Source organism: Squalius cephalus (genome assembly GCF_949319135.1).
Source record: "Squalius cephalus genome assembly, chromosome: 4".
Classification (NCBI taxonomy): Eukaryota; Metazoa; Chordata; class Actinopteri; order Cypriniformes; family Leuciscidae; genus Squalius; species Squalius cephalus.
Genome location: NC_137125.1, coordinates 54371378 through 54389045, shown reverse-complemented (window position 1 = coordinate 54389045; position 17668 = coordinate 54371378). Strand labels below are relative to the sequence as shown.

Below are 17668 nucleotides of genomic sequence, written 5' to 3'. Positions count from 1 at the left end.
TGCAAATCGAGTCTAATAAACATAAAAGGGTTTCGCCCTCCTGTGGTGATTTATGTGAATTACACCATTGCATATCGAGTCTAATAAATATAAAAGTGTTTAGCCCTCATGTGGTGATTTGTGTGAATTACGCTGTTGCAAATCGAGTCTAATGAACATAAAAGTGTTTTGCCCTCCTGTGGTGATTTGTGTGAATTACACCTTTGCGAATCGAAGCTAATGAACATAAAAGTGTTTCGCCCTCCTGTGGTGATTTGTGTGAATTACACCTTTGCAAATCGAGTCTAATGAACACAAAAGTGTTTCGCCCTCCTGTGGTGATTTGAGTGAATTACACCATTGCAAATCAAGTCTAATGAACATAAAAGGGTTTCGCCCTCCTGTGGTGATTTGTGTGAATTACACCGTTGCAAACTGAGTCTATTGAACATAAAAGGGTTTCGCCCTCCTGTGGTGATTTGTGTGAATTACACCTTTGCAAATCGAGTCTAATGAACACAAAAGTGTTTCGCCCTCCTGTGGTGATTTGTGTGAATTACACCTTTGCAAATCGAGTCTAATGAACACAAAAGTGTTTCGCCCTCCTGTGGTGATTTGTGTGAATTACACCTTTGCAAATCGAGTCTAATGAACACAAAAGTGTTTCGCCCTCCTGTGGTGATTTGTGTGAATTACACCTTTGCAAATCGAGTCTAATGAACACAAAAGTGTTTCGCCCTCCTGTGGTGATTTGAGTGAATTACACCATTGCAAATCGAGTCTAATGAACATAAAAGGGTTTCGCCCTCCTGTGGTGATTTGTGTGAATTACACCGTTGCAAACTGAGTCTATTGAACATAAAAGAGTTTCGCCCTCCTGTGGTGATTTGTGTGAATTACACCGTTGCAAACTGAGTCTATTGAACATAAAAGGGTTTCGCCCTCCTGTGGTGATTTTAGTGAATTACACCTTTGCAAATCGAGTCTAATGAACACAAAAGAGTTTCGCCCTCCTGTGGTGATTTGTGTGAATTACACCTTTGCGAATCGAAGCTAATGAACATAAAAGTGTTTCGCCCTCCTGTGGTGATTTGTGTGAATTACACCTTTGCAAATCGAGTCTAATGAACACAAAAGAGTTTCGCCCTCCTGTGGTGATTTGTGTGAATTACACCTTTGCAAACTGAGTCTATTGAACATAAAAGAGTTTCGCCCTCCTGTGGTGATTTTAGTGAATTACACCTTTGCAAATCGAGTCTAATGAACACAAAAGAGTTTCGCCCTCCTGTGGTGATTTGTGTGAATTACACCTTTGCGAATCGAAGCTAATGAACATAAAAGTGTTTCGCCCTCCTGTGGTGATTTGTGTGAATTACACCTTTGCAAATCGAGTCTAATGAACACAAAAGAGTTTCGCCCTCCTGTGGTGATTTGTGTGAATTACACCTTTGCGAATCGAAGCTAATGAACATAAAAGTGTTTCGCCCTCCTGTGGTGATTTGTGTGAATTACACCTTTGCAAATCGAGTCTAATGAACATAAAAGTGTTTCGCCCTCCTGTGGTGATTTGTGTGAATTACACCTTTGCAAACTGAGTCTATTGAACATAAAAGAGTTTCGCCCTCCTGTGGTGATTTGAGTGAATTACACCTTTGCAAATCGAGTCTAATGAACACAAAAGAGTTTCGCCCTCCTGTGGTGATTTGTGTGAATTACACCTTTGCGAATCGAAGCTAATGAACATAAAAGAGTTTCGCCCTCCTGTGGTGATTTGAGTGAATTACACCTGTTGCAAACTGAGTCTATTGAACATAAAAGGGTTTCGCCCTCCTGTGGTGATTTTAGTGAATTACACCTTTGCAAATCGAGTCTAATGAACACAAAAGAGTTTCGCCCTCCTGTGGTGATTTGTGTGAATTACACCTTTGCGAATCGAAGCTAATGAACACAAAAGAGTTTCGCCCTCCTGTGGTGCTTTGTGTGAATTACACCTTTGCGAATCGAAGCTAATGAACATAAAAGTGTTTCGCCCTCCTGTGGTGATTTGTGTGAATTACACCTTTGCAAACTGAGTCTATTGAACATAAAAGAGTTTCGCCCTCCTGTGGTGATTTGAGTGAATTACACCTTTGCAAACTGAGTCTATTGAACATAAAAGTGTTTCGCCCTCCTGTGGTGATTTGAGTGAATTACACCTTTGCAAACCGAGTCTATTGAACATAAAAGTGTTTCGCCCTCCTGTGGTGATTTGTGTGAATTACACCTTTGCGAATCGAAGCTAATGAACATAAAAGTGTTTCGCCCTCCTGTGGTGATTTGTGTGAATTACACCTTTGCAAACTGAGTCTATTGAACATAAAAGAGTTTCGCCCTCCTGTGGTGATTTGAGTGAATTACACCTGTTGCAAATCGAGTCTAATGAACACAAAAGAGTTTCGCCCTCCTGTGGTGATTTGAGTGAATTACACTGTTGCAAACTGAGTCTATTGAACATAAAAGTGTTTCGCCCTCCTGTGGTGATTTGAGTGAATTACACCTTTGCAAACTGAGTCTATTGAACATAAAAGTGTTTCGCCCTCCTGTGGTGATTTGAGTGAATTACACCTTTGCAAACCGAGTCTATTGAACATAAAAGTGTTTCGCCCTCCTGTGGTGATTTGTGTGAATTACACCTTTGCAAACTGAGTCTATTGAACATAAAAGAGTTTCGCCCTCCTGTGGTGATTTGAGTGAATTACACCTGTTGCAAATCGAGTCTAATGAACACAAAAGAGTTTCGCCCTCCTGTGGTGATTTGTGTGAATTACACCTTTGCGAATCGAAGCTAATGAACATAAAAGTGTTTCGCCCTCCTGTGGTGATTTGTGTGAATTACACCTTTGCAAACTGAGTCTATTGAACATAAAAGAGTTTCGCCCTCCTGTGGTGATTTGAGTGAATTACACCTGTTGCAAACTGAGTCTATTGAACATAAAAGGGTTTCGCCCTCCTGTGGTGATTTTAGTGAATTACACCTTTGCAAATCGAGTCTAATGAACATAAAAGAGTTTCGCCCTCCTGTGGTGATTTGTGTGAATTACACCTTTGCGAATCGAAGCTAATGAACATAAAAGTGTTTCGCCCTCCTGTGGTGATTTTAGTGAATTACACCTTTGCAAATCGAGTCTAATGAACTTTAATGTGTTTCGCCCTCCTGTGGTGATTTTCATAAATTACACCGCTGCAAATCAATTATAACAAACATAAAAGGGTTTCGCCCTCTCGTGGTGATTTGTGTGAATTACGATGTTGCAAATCGAATCTAATGAATATAAAAGAACATTAAAAGTTCTGCTGTTGTTGGGTGTGAACGCATGTCTCCACTGCAGTATTTTCTGCAGGTAAGGTGTGCTTAACCACTGCACCATCATGGCTTTAACAATTGTGAAGTTATTTGGAACAATTATGGATGTACAATTTAATGGATGTAAAAGGGGATTTGAACTTGTGACTCCAAGATTAAAACACAACGCTTTATCTCCTGAGCCACTGAGCCAGAGACACTGATGGGTGTGTTGGGCTGAGCTTTATTGAGGGCTTTGGTTTCTATAATGAAAATATTAGCAAGTGCAGAACTTAGGACTAAAATGCAACGCTTTACCGCTTGAGCTTCTGAGTGTGTTTCGAAGTGTTTTATTGAGATCTTTGTTCTTGTATGATGGAGAACAGCAGCATTTGTAGGATCTGAACCAAGACTTTCACATACATTAGGCAAATGACCAACAACTGAGCTACTGACTTTGTGTTGTTTGCATTATTCATTGTTAAGGGTTAGTTAGATTGTGTGTTGATTTACTGTATTAACACAATATAAGGATTTGAACAAAGGACTCCATGTGTAAAATACAATATTTGAGTCACTAAACTACATGGTAAATTCAAGTTTAGAGCTTTAATGTTTTCTGTCTTTAATTCAAATGTAAAAATAGTAGGATTTGAACCATTACTTTCCAGTACAAAAGAAAACTAATTATCCTCTAAGCCACAGAACCTTTATATTCATTGTTTAGTTTTAGCGTTTGTGATCTTGTCTTAGTCAGCGTTTACTCTAAAGCGTTCCAGTCATTTCCTTGTGTTTATCAGTGTTCATTTATATGAAGAACTTTATTGTTTTATCTGTATGGAAGTAATGTTAGGATGATTTTAAAAATGTCTGCTCAGGATTGAATCTGCATTATTTGAGTTACATGTACAAAATGTTTTGTTACGCTGATGTGGGAAAAATTAGTTGTAATAAATGTACAAACAATCACAAAAATGGTCATTAAGAACTTTATTATCAAACTCAAACTGACAACACAAACATAACTTGTAAATAACATCATATGTTTTGTTTTTTCATATAAATTTGTCACATTTTATGCAAAACAAATCAGTCCAACTTACCAGCCTGGAAGATTTCTAGTAAACCTAAATATCTTGATCAGCCGCTTCAGCTGTTTCTGGTCCTGCGGTTTGCATAACACTTTTATAAATAAATTATAGATTAGATTGTCAATCTGTCATTTTAATACAGACTTTAATAATAATTTAATTGAATAATCGGTTAGTTCACGCTAAAATAAAAATTAAGTCGTAATTTACTCACCCTGGTGTTGTTCTAATGCATTGTACACTTATGGACCACAAATGCCATAAAGGCCAATGGCAGTGAATAGCGATATATTTCTACTAAAGCAAACTTTTCCAGATGTTTTATTGTCTCACAGGGTAATTAATAATTTATTAAATAATATGAAATCAATACAAAGTAATTTAGTGCAAGGTTTTCCTCTGGGGCTCTTAGTAAGTTGCAGCAGTGTAATTCACACAATTCACCACAGGAGGGCGATTAAACTCCAGTTTAAAAAGTATATCGCAGATGTAAAATATATTTATAGAAAATAAGAAGGGTAATTTGCCAGATGTTTTGCTGCTTCACATGGCAACGAACAATTTATTAAATATTACAAAATAGTGTAATCAAAGTTTTCCTCTGACTGCAGTTACAGCTGTAGAAATAAGTTGCAGCGATGTAATTCACACAGTTCACCACAGGAGGGCGACTGGCTAATATAAGTTTGTCTTGTTTTAAAGCTTTTTGTGTTCAAAATTTACAAAGATTATATAATGAGCGAGTACATAATGAATCAATTTTCCAAATTGTGTTTTTGTCTCATCCTGAATCACTATGATACACCTATAATAAGTGTTTATATTCGGACTATTTTATTCTGGTTCGGGTCGTACCGCTGCGGAGGAGCACAGTACCTGCGTGACTCGACGTACATAAACAGAGAGAAGTAGTTCCGCCCAGGAATGTTTCTGGGTAAAATGACAGCAGTGTAATTCACACAGTTCACCACAGGAGGGCGTCCAGATTGGAATATTACAAACGTAAGAACATGTTTCTGATAAACTTAACAAAAGGGGTAATTTGCCAGAGGTTTTACTGTTGCACCAATAATTTAATAAATGAATCTGAATCGATGTAAAATAATCCCATGCATGAGTTTAAGCTCTATAAATAAAGTTGCAGCAGAGTAATTCACACAATTCACCACAGGAGGGCGTTTAAACGCGACATTTACAGATGTAAATACATTACTACTAAATTAAAGGGGCAATTTGCTAGGTTTTTTTTATGTTGTCTATGGTAATAAACAATTTGTTAAATATGAAATCAATTCAAAATAATGTGAATTGAAAACACGGTTTTCTTCTGACTTATCGCAAATAAGCCTTGTTATTCACTTAATTCACCACAGGAGGGCATCATTTGACTTGCTTTATTAAAATTATAATATTTATTTATGTCTACACAGTATTAGATGAAACAACAGACCACAGAGAATAACACAATACTTGGACTTGTTTCATAACTTTATACATCTAACAAAATATTTCTTCTTAAGAAGTCAAGTTTGTCACATGTTTTGTTGCCACACACACTATAATATACATATATTTTAAGCATTTATTAAATAATTTTAATAATAAACAATACAAGGACTTTTGTCATATTTTATCCTCGGATCACTACCGATCATCACTACATATGTTTGCCAGATGTTGCTGCAGTGCGGAGGATAAAAAAAAAAAAAAGAAGATAATGATGCGAATTAAATTTGCAAAAAGTTTTTTTGTTTTGTTTGTTTGAACAAGTGTACGTTCTTCAACAAGAGAATCCTGTTTTAGTTTTAGTGGTTTAAAAGGATTAAGCCAAAAAATCCCAAAATAAAGGGTAGAGTCACATGGTTCAGTGGTTACGTCACTAACCGTCAAGTAGACGGTCTTTCGTTTCCCGAATCCCGCAACAAGATTTATTTTGTTATTTTTTTATCTTTCATGTGAGGAAAAAGTACGTGTATATCCACATCACCATCTCTAATGTTTGAAGTATCTTCAGTGTCACAAAACTAAAGTGCAGTTTTCCACCCGGTCCACTAGGTGGCGCGCGCCAGTTTCACCTGCGGACGCTTGATGATGACGAGTCGCCACAACACGTGCAGATTGTTTAATTTATAGATGTTACATCACATAAAACCAACAAACTCCAATATGTCACGCGACTCACCTGTAAGTAACTTCTGTCCTCTTCTGTCATTCATTAGATTCATGTAGTGATGGAATTAACTCTGTAAACCCTGACATATTAATCATATGTCTTGTGTTTATAGTTAAATCAAGTATTTTTTTACATGGAGGAGTTTATTGAAACTTTAGACCAAGTATAGAATAAAATGTGCTTATATGTTTATGTTTAGTATCATATTTGACACATTTGGGCTCATATAGTGAGAATATGGAGGAAAAACAGCTCAAATTTGACCCAAACTGAGCAAAAACATGCAATTTAGTGCAGATATTATATATATATATACAGTACCAGTCAAAAGTTTGGAAACATTACTATTTTTAATGTTTTTGAAAGAAGTCTGCTCATCAAGCCTGCAGTTAAAAACAAAAAAAACAAACAAAAAAACAGTAATATTATGAAATATTATTACAATTTAAAATAATGGTTCTCTTTTTTAATATATTTTAAAATGTAATTTATTTTTGTGATGCAAAGCTGAATTTTCATCAGCAAGTACTCCAGTCTTTGGTGTCTTATGATCCTTCAGAAATCATTAATATGATGATTTGATACTCAGTTATTATCAATGATGGAAACAGTTGTGCTGTTTAATATATTTTTTTGGAATACTTTTTTCAGGATTCATTGATGAGTAAAACGTTAACAGCATTTATTCTTAAAAACAGCATTTATTCAAAATAAAAACATTTCTAACAATATAAATCGTTACCATCACCTTTTATCAATTTAACGCATCCTTGTTGAATTAAAGTACTAATTTCTTAAAAAAAAATAGTTATTGTTCCCAAACTTTTGAACGGTAGTGTATATTGTTACAAAAGATTTCTATTCTAAATAAATACAGTTCTTTTTAACTTTTTATTCATCAAATAATCCTGAAAAAAGTATCTCAGGTTATAAAAAAAATATTGAGCAGCACAACTGTTTCCAACATTGATCATAAATCAGCATATTAGAATGATTTCTGAAGGATCATAAGACACCAAAGACTGGAGTACTTGCTGATGAAAAGTCAGCTTTGCATCACAAAAATAAATTACATTTTAAAGTATATTAAAAAAGAGAACCATTATTTTAAATTGTAATAATATTTCATAATATTACTGGGTTTTTTTTTTTTTTTTTTTTTTTTTTTTTTTTAACCTGCAGGCTTGATGAGCATAAGAGACTTCTTTCAAAAACATTAAAAATAGAAATGTTTCCAAACTTTTGACTGGTACTGTATATATATATGGCCAAAAAGTCAGATGAGATTATAATGCTTGTAATGTAAATCAATGAGATCTTTATAAGGGACATATACATAAAATGCATATAAATGTCAATCTATCAATAATATGTCTTATTATAAAACTTAGTTTTATGATCAAAGCTCTGTAGTTTTAAAACATATAATGCAATACAATGATGATTGACAGATGAACAAATAAATCTCCTTCAAAATCCAGATTATCATATTTGATACTCACAGATTTCACTGATAAATTATGTATGAATAATGAAGTAAACCTGAGGGTTGATCTTGAAATATCACTGACAATATGAAAGTTATTCCTGTGTTTCGTTGAGCAGAGCCTGAGGACGACAGACAGTGACGGACGCTTTGATTGACAGGTTTGCTTCTGTTCTGTTGTTTTGCAGATCAACAAACTCAGTTTTGTGTCTGAGTTACACAGACAGACATTGGCTTTAATGATGGATCCGCTCCTGGACAGGTAATGATTTCAAGTTCATTTATTTATTTGACAAGTAATCTTGTTTTGTTTTTTTAACTGGCCATGAAAGTTTAGCAATTTTAGATACCAGAGAAAATTCACAATTGTCTCTTCCAGTTTTGACCCCACAGCTAAAACTACTAGCCTAACTAATATACATTTAAAACATTATTAAAAGACAGGTAAACAGTCAGTAATAAAATAAGAACAAATTATCAAATTACATTCAAAAGCACAAATAAATACAACGTAATTCACACAATTCACCACAGGAGGGCGTTTAAACGCAACATTTAAATGTACATTACAGATGTAAAGACATTACTACTAAATAAAAGTAATAAAATAAAATAAAAATTATGTTGTCCATGGTAATAAACAATTTGTTAAATGTGAAATCAATTCAAAATAACTTGAATTGAAAGCACGATTTTCTTCTGACTTATAATTAACAGCCTTGTTATTCACTTAATTCGCCACAGGAGGGCGTCATTTAACTTTATTAACATTTCTACACAGTGTTAGATGAAACAACAGACCGCAGAGAATAACACAATACTTGGACTTGTTTCATAACTTTATATATCTAACAAAATATTTCTTCTTAAGAAGACAAGTTTGTCATGTTTTGTTGCCACACACACACTATAATATATATTTTTAAACATTTATTAAATAATTGTAATAATTAACAATACAAGGACTTTTGTCATATTTTATCCTCGGATCAATACATGTTTTGCACAAATAAATACAATGTAACAGTTACAAATGAAACAAACAGTGCTTTTCAGGTTGGTCTGATGGTAGTTATTCCAGGTACAGAAATTTAATAAAGCAAGCAGATTAATCAATTTGACATCACTATGCAAAATATAATTTAATATTTATTCACTGTTTTATTAAATTTAATTTGGGGGGGTAAATAATTAATAATTGTTTCTATCATGGACAAATATAAATGTGAATCTCATTTGACCTGGATATGAGATTCACATTAATATTTGTCCATGATATAAACAATTATAATTTGTAATTTCATGTACGTTCAAACATTGTATTCACAAACAATAATAGAAGGCTCCTGCCACAAGAGGGCGCGGCATCCACATAAATACGGGTACAAACCTTACAGTACACAGATTTAATCTTATAAAAACAAACATTTCCCTGCCCAAACCCCGCCTAGTGTTTATCAATTATGAAAGTCTCTGAAACGTTTGCTTAGAAAATAAGTAGAAACTCCGTGTTCGTCATCACGAGCGCGCGCTCCCGTAGAACCTGATGAGCCAGTTCGCGCGCACAGACTCATTTAAAACACATCCACTCTCAGCGAACAGACACAGAACTGGAGTGGCACACGGTTTATTCGTTTAACTTGCGCTGGTCAGATGTTTCAGGATGTTTTGGTAAGTTAAACTGTTTTCCCCCCCTCTTAAAAAGTCTTTTACTCATTTTAGACTCGAGGGTTTGGGCGAATCTCATTCAAGACGGACCCAGGTAATTATTATTTCACCGCGAAGAAATATATTTGAATATGATATCTTCATTATCATTTACATGACAGTGAAGTATATTTGAAAACGTATCTATTGTACAGAGTTTAACTTGAGATTTTGATTACTGTAATTAGAACCACATATGTTTATCATTAAATTAGTCATAACGCTAAAAAAACTAACAAACAAACAAAAAAACTTAATTGTCCTAAAAAGCGATACATTGTGTAATAGAATTATGTGAAAATGTAACTTTTTTTTGGTTTATTTTAATGTTATTACTTCGTGATTCACAAGAAAAGTCACTATTCTAGATAACCAATTACGCTATAACTTAGTAATTTAACAACAACAACCAATTCTAATAATGTTTTGCTAACATGCCTATTAAACTATGAAAACGTTATTTCTGAATGTTTTCTGAACATTTCCAGCGTCCAGTTGTTTAAAACGTTAAATTTAACTTTCAGTTTTATCACTTTACAAACATTAAATAGGAACGTTATTTTTGATCGTGTCGTGTATAAGTAAATATATAGAGATTGTATAATGATCTAGCTTTGGATGTTACTCATAACGCGAGTAAAGCTGTGTGATTGTGTTTGTGTGTGAAGAGCTGTAGTCAGACCTCAGGAGATCTGTGTGAGCAAACACAGTATTCCTCAGTGATCTGAGAACAGCAGTTAGGAGGATTTTAACGATGTGTATTGTGTGTGTGTTCCAGGAGCATCATGTGAAACAAGTCACTCGGGTACGTGGAAATGTTCAGACCATTTCACACGACCCTTGACCTTTTCCACTCAACCTTTTTTCCACAAGACGCGGTGCCCTGGATGCCGTAATGGATGTTCACATGCACAACAGTCGGGCGCTTCACTACGGCCTGAACGACGGGCCGAAAGGCTGCTCTGTGAGTATTAAAACACTTACTTCCAAGTAAGCCAGGACAGACAATAATGTGTATTGTTTTAGCCGTTAATAAGCCAAACCACTCCTTATTGATGATTAAAATAGATTTATGAAACAGCAAAAGGAAATGAACCCACGCGTTCACACTCACACACACTGATTGATGCAGAGAAACCAGTTCCTTCAGTTCAAGCATGACAGTCATTGAGTTTCAGTCCTCAGACAGGTGTGGTGTGGTGTGTGTGTGTGTGTGTGTGTGTGTGTGTGTGTGTGTGTGTGTGTTAGAGCACTGAACTCTCTCAGAGGAATGTGATTCTGTAGTAAAGACAGGAATGTAGTCGAGCGGCGTGTGAAACAGTAGCATGACATGATCTGGACAAAACCAGCAGGTTCTGGATGGCACAGTCTTTCTCAGATTGTTTTCTGATTAGTATCACTACTATTCAAAGCACGATTAATCATTTAAAGATCGCGATCTCGACTCAAACACCCACATGATCTCATTCCTTAATGATTTGGCTCTGTCTGTTAAAGCTTTGACAAGATCTGTGTTCTGATCCAGAGAGAGTTGTGATGTACAGTATGAAACAGCTTCACTAACAGTCTTTTCAACCACACAGTATCATTATTTCTGTGTTATAATAATTCAAATTATCACAGAAATATTGCCATAAAAGGTTAGAGTTCAAATATAAACACTGATGTCTACAGTAGAGATCAAAATAGAGCAAATCACCTTTTGAAATTAACTTGATGCTTCAAATAAAGATTGTATCAAGATACAGGAACACCAGTGGGTGCGACAAGTGACTGTTAAAAAATGTAATTGAATCATTCAAGAGATTTGTTTAAAAATGCTGATTTATCCACTAATGAAACAAGTGAAGTCTCTATGAGTGAGTCATTGAATCATTCAAAAGATTCATTCAAAAATGCTGATTCATCCAGGAATGACACAAGTGAAGTCTCTATGAGCGAGTCATTGAATCATTCTTTCAAAGCGTTTAAAAAAAAAAAATAATTGAATTTTGTCTGAACTTCTAGTAAATGACATGTTATTGTTTAGTTGACTATTCAGAACCTTGGGATAATCATGATCTTGATTTATATTAAAAAAATAAATAAAAAAAGCATGATTCTCAGATTATCCAGAATCGTGCAGCTCTACTATTATTAAAGCCCAAAGTATGTGTCCATTTGACATGAATGATTCCTCAACTCGTGTGTGTGTTTTAAGAGATGCACGGTTACTAAATTATTACAATTAAAGGGTTAATTCACCCAAAAATGAAAACTGTCAGTAATGACTCTCCCTCATGTTGTTCAACCCCGTCAGACTTTCCTTCATCTTCAGAACACAAATGAAGATATTTGTGATGAGATCTGAGAGCTGTCTCACTCCTCCATAGGCTGATAGGTAATCGAGATCTGCCATCCCAGAAAAGTTAGTAAAGACATCGTTAAAATAGTCCAAGTGACTACAGCGGCTCAACCTTAAGTTTATCAAGCGACGAGAATACTTTTTACTGCTTTCTTGAGCATCAGATCATTATATTAGAGTGATTTCTGAAGGATCATGATTCATGTGACACTGAAGACTGGAGTACTGATGCTTTGATCTCAGGAATATAATTAGCTGGTTTCTATGCAAATATATAGTAAAAATGTAAAGTTTAAATGTCACTATTTTTACTGTATTTCTGATTAATGCACTCTTGGTGAGCAGAAGAGACTTTTCCAAAACATTAAAAATTTAGGCTAACCGGCCTAAAAAAAAGAAGTTTTTTTACTAGTGTAAAAGTATGAGAGTAGAATTCAGTTTTATTGTTAAATGATCTCAGATTTGAATTCAGATATTTAAGTTCTCACCATCCTATACTTATATGCCACAAACAATTCTTTCTTCTCCTCTTTCACACAATCATTTCCTCATGACATCATTGTGCAAACTACACAATGCACTATTACTACAAACCACAGCCAGAGTGGAAAAGCCGGTCCTGCTTCTGTTGTTCTCTGAAAACTGAATGGCACAAACCAAAGCCAGCCCTCAAAGTGATGCAGTGTGTGTGTGTGAGCTGCCTGGACATCACTTACAGTGGGGCTGTTCAGGGTGAAGGGTGTGTACGCCGGTGGTGAACAAGCAGCCCACTGTTCACACACACACACACCTGTGAGCGGAGCTGCTCTCTACATGAGTAGAGTCTGTGTTCTGCTGTTTGAGCAGGGAGAGGCGTCAGTGGATTGATCTCTGGAGGTCACACAGCACATGCGTCGTTAGATCAGCCTTTAGTTCGATGGTCCACTTTAGACATTCGACTACATAAGTAACTTGTGGAACTACTAGGGGTGTAACGAGACCCTCATGTCACGATACTGAACTCACGATACCATATTAACGCGATACTCCAAGACAACGCCCACTGTCGCGAATTTGCAACAAACCTCTTCCATTCAGACTGCAGGCGAGATCGCGTGTGTTTTCCCCCAATGCCTGTTTGTGCACATTCGATACATACCTAGGAACATTTTGCACGCACTGGTTTCTCGTAGGAGCGGTCGGAGTGGGAACTACATCCGGTTCACCGAAGCTAATATTTTGGTTTGCAAAATCCGCATATCAAGGGCGCAAATGTGGAGAAATTGCCCAAAATGAGTTAAGTTGTGCTAAGATAAAAATATGTACCAGCTTATTGATTGCTTCTATAGTTATGTTATTCATATAGACTTCATGTGACGAATATTTTTTACATTTCTGTTTGTAGCAAATTCGCGACATTCGTCCATAACGGCTGGATTGGGCTATTATAATAATGCTGTATTTAGATGGTTTCAGGCAAAACTATTTTTTTTTTTTTTTTTTTTTCACAAAAAATAGCATGTTAGGATATAACACTATAAGAATATATAATGTATGCACTGGAGAAACAAGGAAAGAGTTAAACAGAGTGTATCATGGAATGTATACAAACTACTGTCAATGTTAGGCAGTAGGAGAGTGTTTTGTTTCTTGCTGTTGTCAAGATTCATTAATTTGTCAATTAAAGTTTATAAGTTCTAATAACTTTGTGCCATGAATAAAATCTACATACCTGAGATGGGAAAATGTGTTTTATTAATTTTACCATTTTGTAAAAAAAATTACCCTAAATGCCTGTTGTCGCAAATTTGCAACATACCTAAATTTATATCTATTCTATATGGTATAGACAAATGAACAATCTCAACTTAATTTAGCATCAGCTTGGAGCCAGAAACACACATAATACATTTTTTTATTTAATTGTAAATAAATTCAGGCGTAAAGGGTTTAAAAAAAAAAAAAAAAAGTACTGTTGATTAAAATGCTAAATTTGATATTACATTGTGTGTGTAAATGAATAGTCTTGGACTTGGTGCTGGAAACCCAATGAACAATAGAGACACCAGAATAACAATATTCATGATTCTGAAGATGAAAATACAGAATTATTGTAGATGAATATGTTTCACAATGTATAGGCCACTTTTACTGGTAACATCAGACATTTGGCATTATCAGGACCCACATTGCATTATATTCAACATTATATATAGTAGTTTAATGTAGTCCTGATACTAAAACTCTGAAAACTTGAATTTTTTTCCTCACACAGTAATTTTTATGTTGGGTGACCTATCCACGATAAATATTGTTGCCTTTTTGTATTATGATATATTGTGACATGATATAGTTTTACACCTCTATTAACTACGTGTCAACTAGCTGTCATTAGAGGTTTTCCTTAACTTCCCTCTCTCTCTCTCTCTCTCTCTCTCTCTAGGAGGATGATCTGCAGTTCCTCAGTCTCGAGGAAAGGGAGTGTATCCTGTTCTTTGAGGAGACCATCGGCTCCCTGGAGGAGGACGATGAGAGGACGGGACACAGGCTTGCGGTGGAGCGTCCGGCCTCACACACACAAACGGCACGACATCACAGCCCTGTAGATCATGACATCATTGACCTGGTCCACCCTACACCCGATCCCAACAAACATAAAGACGCGCTGCCCTTCACGCCAGGTACCCAAAAACAACACACATCCACCCATCTTACTGACCGAACCACTTACAAATGAAACAGTGACTCAATGTAAACCACAGAAAAACATTCAAATTCTGATCTTAATCATATTTAGATATTTTTTCGTATTGAAGCAGGGTTACAATTGTTAACGTAAACTATAAAAAACACTTAATTGATATAAAGCTAAAATAAAATGTAAATATGTGAAACTTCTAACTTGTAACAAAGTTTAGAAGTGTTGCCTTTGCAATAAACTGAAATGATTAAGTTGAAGCACTAAAATTATCAACTGAAAATAAATTAAACCTAAATACAGGGTTTGTAAATTACTTATAATCAATGAAATATCCCTAAAGCTCATGGAACTTATAAACTTGATTCTTCATTGCAAATCTAATTCTTTCCAACTGCAGATATTGAATGACATCTCTTAACCAAACCGAGTGTTTTTTTGTTTGTTTTTCAGTTAAGAAGGATCGCAATTGGCTCTTTTAAATTAAATGTTGTTGTCAGGATAAAACCATTTGTTCTTGTACTACAGTAGTCAACATTTGAAGTGGATCAAAACCTTCTTTCATCAAAGTTATACATGCATTTTGAACAATACCCGTTCTTGTCTCAGGACAACTTTGATAAACTTTTTATGATCCACTTCAAATGTCGACTACTGCATTTGAGATTGATTACTCAATTGTGAATGTTTTCTTCGTCAGATTTCCAAGAGCTGAGAGCAGCCCCGGATACTCATCACGAGGTACAGGCGAAACGAGACCCACCACAAGAAGTTGGACACCATCCGCCTTCAGCTTCATCAATAATCGCCAACAAGATTGTGGAGCACGAGAGCGTCCCGTCCGCTTCACAGCTTCTCCCGCGCAGATGCAGTCTGGAGTTGCCACAAAACCCCTCGGTCAAACACGGCCCTCCTATTCACGCCAAACCCGCGCATCTCCCCGACAGCATTAGCATGTTGCTGGGCAGCCGCGAACACATTCCCCATTCAATCGCCACCGAAGCCGTGAGCATGCAGGAGCGCCGGGCGCTAAAGCTCTCTAACCTCTCCGGTTCAGCGCACCCTCTGGACGGCGGAGAGCCGCCTTGCGTTCGCCAGCTTCCCACGCGAAGCATATCGTTTCGAGATCCCACGCCAGACAAATCTAGGATGGAGGCGCTTTCGAAACTCGGACTTGCTCAGAGGCGAACGCAATCCATCATGCACACTTCTCCAAGGGAGACCGAAGGCATTAAAACCACCACCACATTCAAAACTAGCTCACCAGCTAACGCTAGTGCTGATGTTCGCGCTACGGACACCACAGACCACTGCCAAACCAGGCGACCGCAATCCATCATGCACGCTTCTCCGAGGGAGACCGAAAGTGCGAAAACCACCACCACATTCAAAACTAGCAAACCAGCAAACGCTAGTGCTGATGTTCGCGCAACGGACACTACAGACCACTGCCAAACCAGGAGACCGCAATCCATCATGCACGCTTCTCCGAGGGAGACCGAAAGTGCGAAAACCACCACCACATTCAAAACTAGCTTACCAGCAAACGCTAGTCCTGACGCCCGCGCTATGGACACCACAGACCACTGCCAAACCAAATCAAGCCCTGCACCAATTTTGACGAGCGCCGAAGTCACGCGTAGTGATTTTAACAGCTATGGTGGCAAGAGCATAATGTTGAACCCCTCAATGTCCTTTAGGACTGAGCATGTCTCAAGTTCGGTACCCAAAACAGAGGTTTCGGAGGTCCATCTCAACAACTACGGCGGCAGATCAAGAGTCATGAGTACACCTGAGCCAATCCACGGAGCCCGATCCAGAACCTTCTTCCCGGTGAAAGAGGACAACACGAGTTCGAACAGGACTGTGAAGGAAGACTTACCCAAGAGGAATGCATCGCTCTGTGAAAACAGATCCAATGCTAATCCGCCCATCGCGGCTCCAAGACCCCTGCGTCAGCAGAGTCCACTGAGTCCCACCGGGTCACGGCCCTTGCCAAAGCCATCCTTCCGTGCTCAGGGAATAACGGTCCAGTTTTCTGGGAGAGGAGCCACAGATGAGGCCAGGCGTAACGCGCTACGCAAGCTAGGACTGCTGAGGGACTCGTCTTAAACGCTCACATGATGCCTTCTGAAGTTATTATTCAACCAGTGCTGGGTAAAGTTAGTGAATGCATTTTACATGACGAAATTGTAGTTGGTAACGTAACCTATTTAGATGATATAATCGGACTACTTTTAGATTACTATTGACCTAATTTGTTAAACACTTAGATTTGAATGAGATAATCTTATACCATATTATACCAAATTTGTCCCATTACCTAATGTTAGGGTTTCCTAAACCAGGGTTCGTGAAGGAATTTCAGGGAGTATCTAAGTTCATGAAAAATTAATAGTTAGTTAAATGAAAAAAACAAGTTAAATTAAAGAATTTTAAAACAAACTAAAACACTTAATAATGATGACTTTCTTTACTTGCATGTCATGTGACCATTATAACGACATCAGAGAAGCATGAACATGCAAATGTTAAATTATTGACTTAATTATGAACTTCTTAAAATCTCAGGGCGACTTCAAGCAAATATATTACATCAAAGAGGATTGACTGACAAAAAAATAATAAATTATGTTCGTCAGGAGTTGTAATGTCGAGAAAATACCTCTCAAAAGTGAAATTATTTCTGTAAATCAAATTCTGAGAATCAAATTTAAAAGTAACTGTAGTCTGATTATGAGTTTTTTAAAACATAAGATAAATCTAATTACATGCATTTCATTTTTGGTAATTTAATTAGATAATCTAGATTACATGTAATCAGTTACTACCCAGCACTGACTTAAACTAATCGTGTGTGTGTGTGTGTGTGTGTGTGTGTGTATCTAT

At 36.6% G+C, this 17668-nt stretch overlaps 2 protein-coding genes across 4 annotated transcripts in view; one reads left to right on the top strand and one right to left on the bottom strand.

Annotated features, from left to right (window-relative positions):
- Window positions 1-15835, bottom strand: part of rtcb (RNA 2',3'-cyclic phosphate and 5'-OH ligase) — a 51184-nt gene extending 35349 nt beyond the window's left edge. Inside the window, exon 1 of the mRNA XM_079870143.1 lies at window positions 15824-15835. The gene's annotated coding sequence lies outside the window, so the exon portion shown is untranslated. The remainder of the gene's footprint in view (window positions 1-15823) is intronic.
- Window positions 1-17209, top strand: part of proser2 (proline and serine rich 2) — a 29374-nt gene extending 12165 nt beyond the window's left edge. Inside the window, exons 1-5 of one of the 3 annotated variants that reach the window (XM_079870138.1) lie at window positions 6513-6576; window positions 8240-8313; window positions 10537-10722; window positions 14525-14762; window positions 15480-17209. In XM_079870138.1, the coding sequence (XP_079726264.1) occupies window positions 10654-10722; window positions 14525-14762; window positions 15480-16891 (1719 nt within the window). In that variant the 5' untranslated portion in view covers window positions 6513-6576; window positions 8240-8313; window positions 10537-10653 and the 3' untranslated portion in view covers window positions 16892-17209. Of the gene's footprint in view, window positions 1-6512; window positions 6577-8239; window positions 8314-9586; window positions 9723-10536; window positions 10723-14524; window positions 14763-15479 lie in introns of those variants that run through there. The other 2 variants (XM_079870139.1, XM_079870137.1) reach the window with 2 other exon arrangements.
- Window positions 17210-17668: the final 459 nt, after the last annotated feature.